Here is a 15186-nt window from a genome sequence, read left to right on the forward strand (position 1 = left end):
TTTTGGAAGCCATATCTTAAAGGTTGTTTAATGCCCATGTCAGTTTGTGGATCCTGAAAAGCAATAGTTGTGTATTTTTTAAAAGTTTTCTTGAATAGATATGCGGTTGGATATATCCCAGCTATCTTGTGATATCTTTCTAAGAAATATATATATAACTTTCAAATAAAAAAGCAATTGTCACTGGATACCAATATAGTAGGGCTCTCACCATCTCTATTTTTACCAATTTCTCAATTTGTTTGAGTGTGACAGATTACAGTAGCGGGGGAAAAACAAGTAAAAATGTAATTACCAATGGAAAATTGTCAGTTTACATAATTTCAGTAATTTAAAATGTATTAACCAGATAAAATGACAAGTGGGGGAAGAAAAACAACTACACTAACAAATGCATTTGATCTAGATTTTCTCTTTTAAGTATGCTGCCAACTTTACCAGGACATCTTTTTGCAGATGAGACTGACATTCTATCCCGTTCCTCTCATTGAGCCCCCTCTGTTACCTTCCATTCTTTTTCAAAAAGTTTTCCAAACATATGAAGCAGGTTTGAGAAGATAGATTGACATTGAGTGGGAAGGAGAAATGTATAAAAATGTTGTTGCTCCCTCTTTTTCTGTTGGGAGAATCTGACAGGGAAAATTCTGCCAACCGGTAGACTGGATCCAACTCAACTTTAAATAAATAAACTCATTTTCTTAAATCACAGATTTTCTGTATCTTGTAACTAAAAAGTAACCTTTACTTTAATTGAATATTTGCACATTGGACTCAAGTGTTGGTCAACTGTATTAGAGACTACAGTGCTGCTAATGAGAGAAAAAAAACTGTATTGTGTGAGTGGTATTCGTGGGTTCTTCCTTGAAAAACAGAGAGAGCGGAAAAAACAGTGATTTGCCTGTCTTTTGCTCCCTCAGACAAGATCTAACACTGGAGGGAAAAAAGGGAAGTAGTATTTTCCTGGGGGTAGTCTTTATCTTAAATAAGAAGGTGTGTGTACCATATTGTAAAACTAGATTTAGCATTAACACTCTTCCTACATAATCCATATTTCATTTTCAAGAGGCCTATTGATTTGTGTAGCCCTGTGTCTTGTAATGGTTCTTCAAAGATCTTTCTGCTGGTTGGAGAGGAAAACAAGTGAGACCCTCCTTCATTTTGTTTGTTCATCCTACATTTCTGTATGATTTTCCCCATATTATTGATTCAGGAACACAGGTGCTTGCTGTTCTCAATCCAATGAGGCATTAGATTGGCATGTTCCTAGAATGTGATATGCACAGTGGGTGTTTCACACAAAGTCATTAGTCAAGTATTACATACATTCATATACACCTAGCATGTAAGAGGTAGTATCTGCTCAAAAATGATTATGGCAAGTAAACACTATCCTGTTTGCCATCATAAATATGTAAGATAATTTGTGTGTATCAGCATGCATATAGTTACTACTGGATCTTCAAAATGCTTATGACTCTGTACAACTCTTTACAATTCCAGTTTACAGTGTGTGTGTATGCATTTGTTTATCTAGAATTGGGTTGCTGGGTTAGCAGTCTTCCTTGAACTGTGAATTACTCTGGCATGAATCCCATTATTGGTTCATGTAGAATAGACTCATTGTGCCCATGGAACTTACATCATTGCTAAGAACTTGGAGTGTGCTGGGTTTCACAACACCCTGGACTGACAATTATCTGTAGCATTTTTATAAGCCATGCTCAAGTTTTTTGTTTTCTGTTCAGACATATATTGGAATTTGACTTCCTTTTCTTTTAGAGACTTTGGAATCAACCTGAGTGTTTCTCTATAATGGCAATAGCCAATTTTTCTCTTTAAACAAAGTGGCATTAGTAAGACTGTTAATTCAAAAATAAATGCTTATGTGTTTCATGGAAACCATGATTCACTATTCATATTTAGTTTTTCAGGCTATTTTGCCTCAAAAATAGAAAACTAAATGCAAGCATTTAGCTCTGTTGTATTATCAATCATAGAGTGATTCAAGCTCAGATTCACTACCATGTATCACAGTTACTGCTTAAAGGTATTTATGCCTCTTGCTATGACAAAGTACTGGTCAAAAGAGTAAATATTCTTGCTCTCTTATTGTTTTGATGTACTAGCTGTTGAAGATTTGTAACTGTATTTGTAATAATAGATAAATGTGTGATGTCTGTGAATAGGAAATATATGTTGGCATTCCTATTTACCGTACTTCATTTTATTATATTTTGCTTCACAGTGTTATTGGTTCCTTAAGTGTCCAGTGGACCTCAAATGAGATCCAGTTGTAAGTTGGGCACAAAGCAATATTACTAACTTGCTAAAGACCTAGATGCAGAATATTGGTCAAAAGCACATACCGTGGCCTTTTTGATCTCACAAGCGGCAATTTCCTCTTTTCTTCTTTGAGAAGTTTTAGAAACTGCATTACATGTTAAGTTGGTTTTTAGAGCAAAGGCTTCCTAAGCCGCAATAAGTCTGATTTTACCTAAAATCTCAAATAAGACATTTGTTAGTGTGTATAGTGCGGGATATCCCTGGCACTGCCTTATCCTCCTGCCTTACCCTCCTGTAAAGAGTTAGGTTTAGTTCCTCTCTGCTTTCTTTTTCTAGGCTAAATTTTTTTTTATTCTTTTACTAGTATGTCACTCTTAAATGGATTGAATTTTTGAAAGCTGCACTGTATTTTGTTTATTTTATGTACACATAATTAATAATATATATATATATATATATATATATATATATATACACACACACACACACACATACACACAAAGCTATAATTCCAAAATAATAGCTTCACGTCTATCAGTAAAACCTTAATATCATGTCCAAGTGATTAGGTACTAGAATATTAAATGACAAATTAAGTTACCCCTCTGTTCAGCTGTTTGGTATAGTTGTGATTGAGAGAATTTTAAAATGTTATAGTTCTTCTTAGTTGACTGGTAGTCATGGGCTCGGTATTTGTCTCATTTGTTACTTTTGTGTTTTTGTTCCATACTGTTCATTCTACAACCTGCAACTGAGCACCACTTACTCAGTGCTCGGCTGTAGGCCCTGGCACTTTGTTGTCAAGGGGCTGAAAATATTTATTTTTTCAGAGATTGGACAGAAAAGCTCATTTGGAAATGCACCTGTTTTTGGGAGAGGTGCCCGAAAACTAAAATGGGGGTCTTACGAATGAAACAAACTGAAATGGATGTTGATTCTGTAGAAATTCACAAGACTATTGACTGAAGCACAACTTAGTTTTCACATCAATAAGTGTGATTAATTGCTAGCAAGTTATTTCTTCCGTGATTAAATTTGGGCAAAGCTTTGTTTTTACCGTTTAAAAAAGGCAATAGATGCAGTGAATCTGTGAGCTTAGTCAGTAAACAAAAAGAAGGGCATTTCACATGTTCTTTTTTTATCGGTTTGTTGGAAATAGTAGATTATTTGTCTGGTATTTTCTGTAAAATAATAAGTGTTAATCAGCAAATCAAAGTTCTTCTCTAGTATAATCTACTGATTCATATCCAAATTGAAGTACAAACATAGCATAGCAAACTATTGTTGTAGTATGTAGAGTAGTGTCAAGAAAGCTGTCCAAAGTAGGTACAACGTTAACAAACTACAGTGATTTAAAAAGGTAGCCAAACAGGATCCCAGTATGCTTGAATGAGTGGTAAGACTTCCCTAAATTCTACTGTACTAGATAACTATATAGACCACGTTCCAAACTTCCATGTTTGACAATGTACTGCAACAGCTTGGGGCTTCTTAACTCCAGGTGTTCCTGAATAATGCAAATTATCTGGATCCATTTCAATCTGGTTTCAGACCAGGATATAGGACAAAAACAGCTTTGATCATCTTTCTGAATAAAACCACCTTGGTGGATGAAAAAGGGTTATCAACAAGCTAAAGAAGTGTGACCAAGATGGCTGTGAAGCCACCCCTATTATAATGGTTGAGATAATTAACTAGACATTCTTATAGTAATATCAAAGCCATGTTTAAATTTTTGAATAATTCTGTGGCGGAACATGGAAAAGGCAGGATAAATAATACAATATCAGTGGTGATTTAGAAGAAAGTATTTTATTTATTCAGATCAAGATTAATACCACATACCATTCTTATATTAACCTAACTTTGTGTTACTGTACTAACAAGGTACAATCTCCTTTCTACTGTCTCTGATTTACAACATTTCAGTTTAAAGAAGCAAATGATATACTGATCTTGTATAGGAAGAAGGATGATGTTGGCTTATAAATCACCTCTTTCTAAGTTTGGCAAGCTGCATGAGAGATGGGGGTTTTCCCTGTGAAATCTGTTTTGTATTTTCCCACTCATATACCAATGAGAGGCAAAATCAATATATTAAACCTAGGTGTTAACATCGTTTCCCCTTCTGTTGTTAGAAATAAAGGAAGGTTTTGGGTCTACAAAGCCTACTTGGATCACCTCAATATCAACATGAAACACTGGTGTATTGGGATTACCAAGAATTTAACATCTGCCCAGCCCATAGAGCTACACTTCTACAACATCTTATGGCCTGTTGGAAGTAGGCTGAAAAATTATTTAACTCAGAATGCCCCTCTAACTGTTTAGTTATAACCAGAATCAGTTGATTCATAATTTCAGTCAACTGGTACTTATGCTACCCTAGCAACAAAAAACAAGGTTCCTTGTCATGGTCTTCTTTGCTTGTCACACTATCTTCAGGTGTGGATACTCATGTGTGTTAGGAAAACACAAATGGGCAATATCTGTATGTAAATAAAAAAGTTTGATGTGTATTAACATCAACAATAATTTATAGAGTACTTTAAGACTTTTATTTTTGTATTTATAGTATACCATGTAAATTAAGTATAGTGCTTTCATATTCAGATTAATCAGAATTCAGAAATTAAATATCTTTGAACTTGCCAAGGACTGAAATATATAGGTTCTGCTCATGAAACTTTCTATTCTTGATAGTAAATCATGGGCAAGATTTTGATGTTATAACAAACTATTAAAGCATTCTGTGAAAACTCTTTACATTTGGATATGGTAGTGTCACCACCCATACATTCAAAGTGAATATTATAAGGAAGGCCTTCAGTTAATGTGTGTGATGATTTGTTTTATTTTCAGGTTTTTGGAGTGGATGGCAGCCAGGATTATAATAGGACTGTTGTCAACGAGAGCCAGAAAGATTTAGTAAAAGATTGGGCTATAAATTCTGCTACAGTAGTGCTGGAAGAAAAAAGACCACTGAGTACAACTGGATTTCTTGAAACAGAGGTAGAATTCAATTTTTGATGGGTCATCTTCTTTTTTCTTCCAGTAAAGGAGAGGACTTCTATATAGTGAGTACTGAGTAGCTAGCAAGCTGAGTTCCATTGCAGAGTATTAACTAAGTTATTTTCATCTGTTTCTAGTTTCCTTATTAGAACATACCTCTTTTTCTGTTAGTACTTCTAAAAATAAAGATTGGTTAGAATCTCTGTTTTTAATAAGTTTTTAATGATTAACATACTACGTGGCATGTTTTTCTGTCCAACTTTTCATTTCTTTATTTAGCTGTGCTTCACTCTTTATACCTGTACAAAAGTATAACATTTGACTGTAAGGAAAATATAACTGCTAAAATTACTGCATTTATAGTTGGTCAAAAAAAAAAAAAAAAGCCCGACACTTTCAAGACAAAGGAACAGACTAAGGGAAAGAAAAGGCAGAATATGAGCTAAGATGAAAAGAAGTTCACCTTTCTAGCTGAAGTGATGTATTTCACTATTTCCATAAAGCAATTGCTTAAAAATCATAATGTCAGGTATTAATTCTATAAATAATCCTTTCTCTCATTTTTTAAAAAGTTTTCTGAACTTTTACAGGTTTGAGAAAAGTGCGAAAAACCAGTTATCCCATATCTCATTGTGGACTGATAAAGTGCATACATTTATTTTAAGGCAACATGGAGTAAAACATCCTGAGGCAGAATGCACATGTTACCAATATAACAGTGTGTCTCTATATACCACAGTTGGTCTATAGACTAACCATAAAAAGAAATGGCTAGTATATTTTCTTTTCATGGATACATTCTGGGTAAAACTTAGGTGCAGGTAACATTTTCCTCTTTTTTTAGAAATAGAGGGAACATAATTAAGAAGTGCTGAAGAAAGTATCTGTGTATTTGAGGGATTACTGTGGAAGGGGGTTATAAATTACACTGTTGTTCTTAAAATCTCTACATCTGGGCAGATTCAAATAGGAATGTGAAAAAAGGGGAAAGGGAAGAAGAGCAGGGAAAGCAACCTGTTTTTTTTTTAATCACAGACTCATTGCAATGGCAATGACTAAAAGTGAAGATGAGAAGTGCTCCTACTTCTCCCTGACTCAAACTAGAGAAATACAATGTGGCTCCCTGGCATTGCTGATTAATTGCATTCAAGGCTGAAACATATGTGTGTGCGTATAACACACACACACACACACACCGGATATTCAATATTGATGAATGACTTTCTACTTAAGTCTTCACGTGATATTTTAGTATCTTTGGTTTTGTATTAGTTTGTTAAGTTTATTAAACAGCAGAAAATACGTATCTTGAAATGGCAACGTTAATCTGAAATTTTCCGAATACTGTGGGATTGACGAAATAAAGAGGAGAAAGTTGTCAATTTTCAACTGTGCAAAAATTGTTGAAGTAATCCATTCTAAGATTACACTATATCTCAACTTTGGCTCATATACACCAAAGAGAAAAAACACTGTTTAGGCAATCAGTTCTTTCAAAAACCATAATTCTAGTTCTCCCACTCCTCCTTTAGGAACCCTACAAACTATTAAATATATATATTAAAAACACTTCTGAGAGCTTTCAGTTGAACTACAAAGTTTGAAATTCAAGCAAAGTCTTATTATGAGTTTCTAAAGCTCAAATGTAAAATCCTGAAGCAGAATCACTTTTCACACATCTATCTATCCATCCAGATTGTTATATTGAAATGCTCCATATTTTAAATGCTCTAAATGTGGAATAGAAGACACAAATACATGCATCCAGAAATTGCTCATTTTTGGATCTGTAAGTATTTTGTCCTTTCAAAACAAACTACTTGTAATATCTGGAGTCTGAACTCACAGACACTCCTGTGAACATAAGGCTTTTTAATAACTTGTAATATATTAGAATTTTCTTTGGGATAAAAATAGCCCATAAAGGTCTTATTTATCTGCCTAAATAAGGGTTAAAGCACATTATTTAGTAATGCTAAATAAGAGCATATTGAGGGTTTTTTTCCAGTGTTGTACTAAAAGAATGTTCCTACCTTATAGAATCTGTAGTAAGTGACTCCATAACATATCCATAGCAACACACACACACATATTCTAATTGTCCTTTAAAATGCTACAAACAAAAATCCTGCTCAGAGTGGTTTGTTTAAATTCCTAGAACAATCTCAGAAGGTAAATAAGAGATACTGTGTGTGTGAATGTGCCTTTTAAACATCTCAAAAGTTAAGGTCCTTTATTTTCTTTTTGAATCTGTCAAATAGAATATTACAAAGGCCATTTTTATGTATTTACTGTATTTTCATTCTGTTTTTACCACATTTTAAATTTTTTTAAATTTTCATATTGCACCTTTTAAACTTGTTTAGTGTGGAGTATAAGCCACCTTGAGAAAAAGGTGCGGTATAAATAAAGATAGTAACATTATAATAATACAACAACCCCATTTTATGCTTCTTAGTCTTGTTCACTGACCTTCTTACTCCTTTTCAAGAATGCAAAACTATGGTTTAATATTTCAGTTTTGTCTTTCCCCATTTTTTTGTTTTAACAGAAATAGAAAACTGATGGTAGTTGGAGTAATTTAATTTCTAAATAAACACTAATGATGTCCAAGGTTCACACAGTAATACTTATACAGACTACCATGAATTAGTCTGATTTAACATTAGTGGAACTACTGGACACTTGACTGAACAAGATTCATATTATTCAGGGGTTTTCATTGCATTCCTCTTAGGTTGAGTTAATGTGATTTCCTTAAGGGTATCCTATTTTTTCCTACGAGTAGGGATTTGCACCCAGAGCTTCTAGAGTCTTATCTAACAGTCCAATTATTACATCATTCCAGGTAATGGACAAGACATATTTTTGAGTAGATCATATTTGCAGGAACTATAGGGTTTAGACTTATGACGTTCATGTATTTTACCCTGTTGGGGCTCTAGAAGTTTTAAAAGGACTAGCAGAGATCCACATTGTATTGAAAGAATCTGTGCAAGCATCACAGAATTGTATAGAAATGTTTATAAATTTCACTTTTTGGGTGTCTCCTAATTAAAATAGCTTTCAGAAGTCAAAGGCCTGTGTTTCAAATGCTTTAAAATCAGCCTTCTTGTTTTTGTTACACCAGCTTTTTCGCCCATTTGGCATGCAAAAATCAGACAATACACTAGTGGGCATATTTGGTAAAACAAAACATCACTCTCACTTTATTTCAGCCAACATAGATCTACATTATTGCTCCATTAAAATAGTTGAACAACCAATGAATGGACACTTCAGAATATGTACATTGAAAATTATGTCAATTTATTTTGTTCTTTGAGAAAACATACTTTCCTTATTTTCATGCTATAAGAAAATTGTATTCTTTAGCAAAATTGAGAGTGGTACTCTTCTGTCATAGCTTTCTTTGCCATCAAAAACTCTGCTCCAGAGAATTTTCTTGCCCTGTTGGGCATATTTTTAGGATTTGGTGTGAACAGAGAGTCTTTGAAGCAGTAAGATCCAGTAGAACTACGTGGATGTATCATGGTGTATACGTACATAAAGTTAATGAAAACAGTAGTTGTTGGGGGGGGGGGCAAGTACTAATGGGTTAGAGATGTCTCCCCTAGATCGATTGCCTTTAGCATGTGAAATAACTTCTTGTTTGCACTTTGTGACTCACCTTATATATTTAACTGAACACACCAACTGTGTTACATTTTGATTTCAGTTCAAAGTAGAACCTCACTTCATTTTTGAAACTTTAGTGGACCTCCCCATTGACTAACAAGAAAATGAAAAAATGAGGGCTGAAGGTGTAACAGAGTTAGAGGCATTATCCTGTTCCAAGCAAGCCTAAGAACTGTGCCATGCTTTCAGTCTCAGAATGAGAATGGTGTGAGTTAAATAAGAAAGAAAAAGAAATGTATACACCTTTGCCAGGAGGCATTTTTGTAAGAATAATAAGCATTTATGGAGACAGGAATGCTGCCATTGGCGATGGATGAAAAGAAAGCCTGAATTGGATATCTGTGACTCTCCAGATATTTTTTGTCTGAAACTCTCATAATCCATCACCATTGGCTATACTTGCTTGGACTGCTGAAAGTTGTAGAAAATAAAACGTTAGGAGAATCTCAGATTTCCAGTCATGTTCTGCCACATCATCTGTTGCTTGATAGCAATCTAAATGATTTTGATATACAGTAGGCAGTTGGAAGGACAAACCATAGGATGGGGGTTAGATTTCCTTTTTCAGTGTTTGAAAGCTAACATTTTGAGTTCTCTATTTCCAATTGAGCAGAAAGTGGGAAATTTAAGAAGTTTAAATCCTTCATTACAGGGATTAAATTTGTTGTCAGGGTTATTCTATTTAATTGTAAATGTTTCAGGAGATGTTGTAAGACATTATATCCTATCTTGTTTGTAACTTGGGAATTACCTGTATTGAGAAAACCAAAGCTGTTGCTGTAATATAATGATGCATGGAGTCCCATAATATTTTTATGGTGTAAAATTGCCATGTTTGTGGAACAATGATGTCAATCATTATAATATTAAATGTATATATAATATAACAAAATAGTAAATTTTGGATTAATATGCTTTATATTCTGTGTGATAATCTGTATCAATATATACTATTATAATGAATATAGTAAATCTTTCCAAACTTAATAATCCTCATAGCAAATTATTTGTATTGCTGTCTGTGGCATATCTCATATAGCAAGGATTTTCACAGTTATCACTAATGAAGCCATTTCAGCCAATTCATATCGAAGCAAAATAATATGCTCTGTAGTTTTGTTTTCCCAACAGTAAACACAGATGCACATTGAGCCCTATGAGTAATTGTTTCCCTTGTTGACTCATCAGCTGTTTTCATTGCTGACAATTTTTAACTGAGATGGTACCCAAGAAAAGATGAGACAGTTGCCAGTATACTTACATTCAAGTGACAGAAACCAGATAGCTGTTACCCATCCCCGCAGACTTACACTTATATAATTAAAAATAGACCTCTTACATCATCTAGATATTGAAGCAGTATTTTTGTATTTGTTGTAAGGTTTGTAAACTACCTTGAGATAGGATGTAAGTTAATAATTATAATATGATATAAATAATTACCGTATATACTCGAGTATAAGCTGACCTGAATATAAGCCGAGACACCTAATGTTACCACAAAAAACTGAGAAAACTTATTGACTTAAGTATAAGCCGATGTTAGGAAATGCAGCAGCTACTGGTCAATTTCAAAAATAAAAATAGATACCAATAAAATTACATTTATTGAGGCATCCATAGGTTTAATGTTTTTGAATATTTACCATAGTTCAAAGAAATAAAGTAAACCAGCTCTGTAAGTGGAAAAGGAGGATCAACAAAAACAATATGATATCAACAATAACTTTTTAATAATGAGGACTCAGCGCAGCTTCCAATATAGTAACAGGCAAACATTCAGTGCCTATGTAAACAAAAACAAAAAAACATTAAAAATTAAACAAAAGACAATACCAAATATTGTACAATAAGTTAAAATAAACAATTGCATTAATAAATAATTATCATTAAAAGCAATAAAAAACCAGCTGAGGTAAAGTGTCACATCCATTCTCCTTTACCTTCTCTCAGGCCTCTCCTATTAATGCAGCCTAGAATGGCATTGGCCTTTTCAGCTGCAGCATCACACTGTTGGCTTATGTTGGGCTCGTGGTCGACCAAGACTCCTTTCATATAACCTGAGGCTGAAGATGAAGGCTCATGGCTCGCCAGTGGCCAGCGCTGCTGCCAGCACCATTCATTGGCCCGTTCCATGGAACTAAAGGCTTGACTTGAATATAAGCCAAGGGGGACTTTTTCACCCCCAAATAGGGCAGAAAAACATGGTTTATATTCGAGTATATATGGTATATTACAAATAATCGCCTATATTGTTATCTATATTATTTACAGGCAGTCCCCAAGTTATGAACAAGATAGGTTTGTTCTTAAGTTGAATTTGTATGTACGTCGGAACAGGTACATTTTGTAAGTGTAACTCCAGCCATACACACACACACACACAGGCTTTGGATAGCATTGGGAAGAGTTAACAACCCAGTGGTGTTTGTTTTGTTGTCTGTGTCCCTGTGTAAGTTAGATGTTTGTAACTAACACACTGCCTGTAATTAGATGAGACAATGTAATTAATATAATAATTATAGTAGACAGTACCATATTTACTCGATTCTAATAATCAACTTGATTAAATTACTTTCCCAAAATTAGGGTGCGCATTAGATGTGCATAATATGGTAAATACTTGTTTAAGGTTTCAAGGTTTTGAAAATTGAGGCGTGCATTAGATTTGATGATGGCACATTAGACTTGAGTAAATATGGTATATTATTATAGTTATTATTTTTAACATACCTAAAACAGCACACATTTTTTTTAAAAGACCATTTTTTCTACAGCCTTGCAAACTCAGTAAGAACAATAGAAGAGGGAACAGGATAATGGGGAGGAAGAGAAATCTTGGAATCACAGAATTGGAAATGACATCTTAAACTGTGGGTCCTGTCCTATTGGGGTCCCCTTAGCTCAATGTTGCGGTTCTGAAAAATTTGACAACAGTAAAGGTTTTTGGAACATCACCTACTGGCTGTTTTAAACTTTTACACAAATCTGTTGTGCAGTGTTTACAGTCGACTCTGCAGAAGATACTTCAATTGTATTTCATAAAAAAAGGAAAATCATCCTGTTTAGCAAACCTTGTAAATGCTGATTTGTTATCAGTAAATATCTAATTTTTATACCAACTTTATATGCATATATACCTGGGGTCATTTAAAAGTTTCTTGAGCCAAAAGCGGTTGTGAGTGGAAAAGTTTAAGAAGTCTAATTGATCTAGTCTAATTCAAAGCTAAAGCACTCTTAAGATGTGCTCTCTGCTAAGGACTTGCAATGAAGGTTGAGGAAGGAGATTTAGAGAAAGGAGGATGCTGCCCATTCCAATAATAATAATAATAATAATAATAATAATAATAATAATAATAATAATAATAATTTCTTATATCCCACTTTTCTCCCTGAATGGGACCTACCACAAATGAATTGTTATTGCAGTGGTTCTCAACCTGTGAGTCCCCAGGTGTTTTGGCGTACATCTCTCAGAAATCCCAGCTAGTTTACCAGTTGTTTGGATTTCTGGGAGTTGAAGGCCAAAGCATCTGGGGACAGGGCTGTAGCCGGAGGGGAGGGGGCTGTTAAGCGTTCTAACCCCCCTGAAATGTGTCAGGGTAAAAAAAATCCAGTTTGCTCATTAATTGTAACTGGTCAATCAATTTATGAGTAAACTAGGTTTTTTTAACTTGACACATTTTGGATTTTTTTTTTAAAAAAACTTTTAAACCAAACCCCCCTCTGGCTACGGCCCTGTCTGGCGATCCACAGGTTGAGAAGCACTGTGTTATTGAAATGCTAGAATGGAATTCTTCCTGGTACAGAGAGAAATGCTCACACTTGGTTCTACTCCTGTTCCTCATGGGCCATGGCTGCTGATCTGCAGCAAGCTTCTAGTTTATGTTTCTCTGAAAACTGGGAAAAAAGACGACTCTTATCACTCTCCATCTAAACTTCACCAAGCTAAACTATCCCCCCGCCCCACTTCCCCTATCAGTGGTGAAAACTTACTCTGATACCTTTTCAAAACAAGCCAGCTGCAGGCTCAATGGTTAAATATACAAACAGCTTAAACTTTAGATATTGTGAGTCACTATTTACAAATAATGTTATACTTTTAAGTAACTTCCTCTACAAACTAAGAAAAACCTGTGTTCATACAGTTGCTGCTCCTTTTATGCTGAAACCTTCATGTTTAAAATTACAGCTGTTATTGTTGCTAACATCAGCATCATCCCATTTTCCTCACTTCAGGGTTGATCAAACCATTTAAATTTAATTTCTTTAAAACATGAACCATTGAATAGGAAAATAGCAAAACAGCCACTTGGTATAGTTGTTGGGTTGTGGCCTCATTTTTAGAAGAAATATTGCATTCATCATAAGTGACTCTCTTTTGGCTGCTAGCATTTTGATTTCTTTTTAAAAGACAGATAAAAATATTTTAGTTATTTGTGAGAAACATGGAAGTACAGAATTACTGCTTTAAAGAACATAATTACATTTTAATGTCAGAACAATGATGGTGTGAAATTGTTGTGGGGGTGGGGATGGGACTTACAACTATCTTAACAATAGCAGCAGTGGTGTGAGTTACGTCAGTCTTGGGAAGAACTTAAGGCAACCCACCCTAGCACAGGGAATTTTGTGATGAGAAGTGGGGGGGGGGGGGGCTTGCATGGGGGAGAGAAATATTTTTAATAGGCTGGAGGGTTCTTTCTGGACAGGCAAGTCAGTTGGTTACAGTGGAGGAAATGCATGATGAAAGTCAAATTGGTTGTGGGGGGTACCTTGATAATGTTGAAGGAAAGGAGGTCTGATAATACAACAGTAACCATCGGAATTTGCCAATACCATAATTTATTCTGCCTAGTATAAGAAATAAAATTGAACTATTTTGGAAACTGACACTAAGGAGTTTTCTTAAACCTGAATCAAGCAGGTGGTCTTGCTTAACATCAGAGAAACATCAGAGAAACAACTTTTACAATGAACTTGTCCACACTGGGTGGTCATAGTGATAGTGGCAGGCTTCCAAAGTTAGGAACAGTGAAGCCAGTCTTGAAAAGGCACTAGTCACATGTTGTATCTGATTATGTTTTTAAAATAATTTGTTCTATCAATTCATGCCAAAGAAAGCTAGGCTTATCTGTCATGATGTCCAGTGTAGTTTTGCAGCTAGGCCTGCATGTTCCGCATTATGCCATGCTGGATCCACCTTAATTCTTGCTCTCTCTCCAAACTCGAAAACATTTCTCTTGTCAGACGAAAGAAGACCAAACCCAGGGAAGTGCTGTGAAGGATCAAACCGTCTGTAATGCGGCCTTCCTCTTTTCCTGCTGCCTTCCACTTTACCAACCATTATTATATCTTCCAGTGAGTCATTCTGTTCCATAATGTGTCCAAAGTCATTGGCTTCTGATTAAAGTTTGTTCCTAATTTGCTCCTGCACTTTTGGTTGTCCCTTTGGCTGTCCACAAAACTCCCCTGTAGTAGCACGAATTGACATCCCACCCCACCCCGTGGGCTTGCTTCATTCTGCAGCTTTCACATCCATACATAGAAATCAGATATACTGTGACATGGATTATCCCAACTTTTGTATTCAGCACTCAAATATTTTACCAAGTTATTTCATAGCTGCCCTTCCTTTTATACAGTACAATCTCCATTTTAATTTATGGCTTACACAAGGTGTAGAAAATCATTAACAGATATGATGTCTTCATCACCTACGTTAAAGTTATGCAGATCTTCTCTGATCATTATTTTTGTTTTCTTAATATCAAACTCTAGTTTGTTTAATAGTTAAATGTTCAAATCAGTCTTATTAAATGATCTGAATTTCCAAGCAAAGCCACTCATGAGTTAACACTAACTCATCAGAAGATTCTTTAATGGGACAATCAGATATATAAAGGTCCTTTCAACTAAACAAAGATAACTATTTGGAAGGTGTTCCAGTAGTAACCATGACCTTTGATGCAGAATGAGCAGGCTGTAAAACTGAAACCTAAGCATCCATTCTCCAGAACAACAGCTAACTAACATAGTCGTAGTTGCTGGTAGACTGTCAGTGAATTTTGCTTATAAGTACTGTAACATGTGTTCTTTCTTTTACACAAGAAACAGTGTCCCATTTGGTTAGGTAAGATATTGCCAAACAGACTGAATGTGGTTTGAAACCCACTGGAACACCATAAGTTGATGGTACAAGATCTCAAGTTA

General features: G+C 34.9%; 1 protein-coding gene across 12 annotated transcripts in view; it reads left to right on the forward strand.

Annotated features, from left to right (window-relative positions):
- The window catches only part of CEP170 (centrosomal protein 170), a 95119-nt gene that overhangs the window by 41962 nt on the left and 37971 nt on the right, over positions 1-15186 (forward strand). For 8 of the 12 annotated variants that reach the window (XM_067464665.1, XM_067464670.1, XM_067464677.1 and 5 more), the window contains 2 exons: positions 5146-5295; positions 14224-14334. The exons of 1 other annotated variant lie outside the window; for it this stretch is intronic. In XM_067464665.1, the coding sequence (XP_067320766.1) occupies positions 5146-5295; positions 14224-14334 (261 nt within the window). The remainder of the gene's footprint in view (positions 1-5145; positions 5296-14223; positions 14335-15186) is intronic. 3 more of the 12 variants (XM_067464688.1, XM_067464692.1, XM_067464697.1) reach the window with 1 other exon arrangement.

This window comes from Anolis sagrei, chromosome 1, assembly GCF_037176765.1.
Source record: "Anolis sagrei isolate rAnoSag1 chromosome 1, rAnoSag1.mat, whole genome shotgun sequence".
In the NCBI taxonomy this organism is placed as follows: Eukaryota; Metazoa; Chordata; class Lepidosauria; order Squamata; family Dactyloidae; genus Anolis; species Anolis sagrei.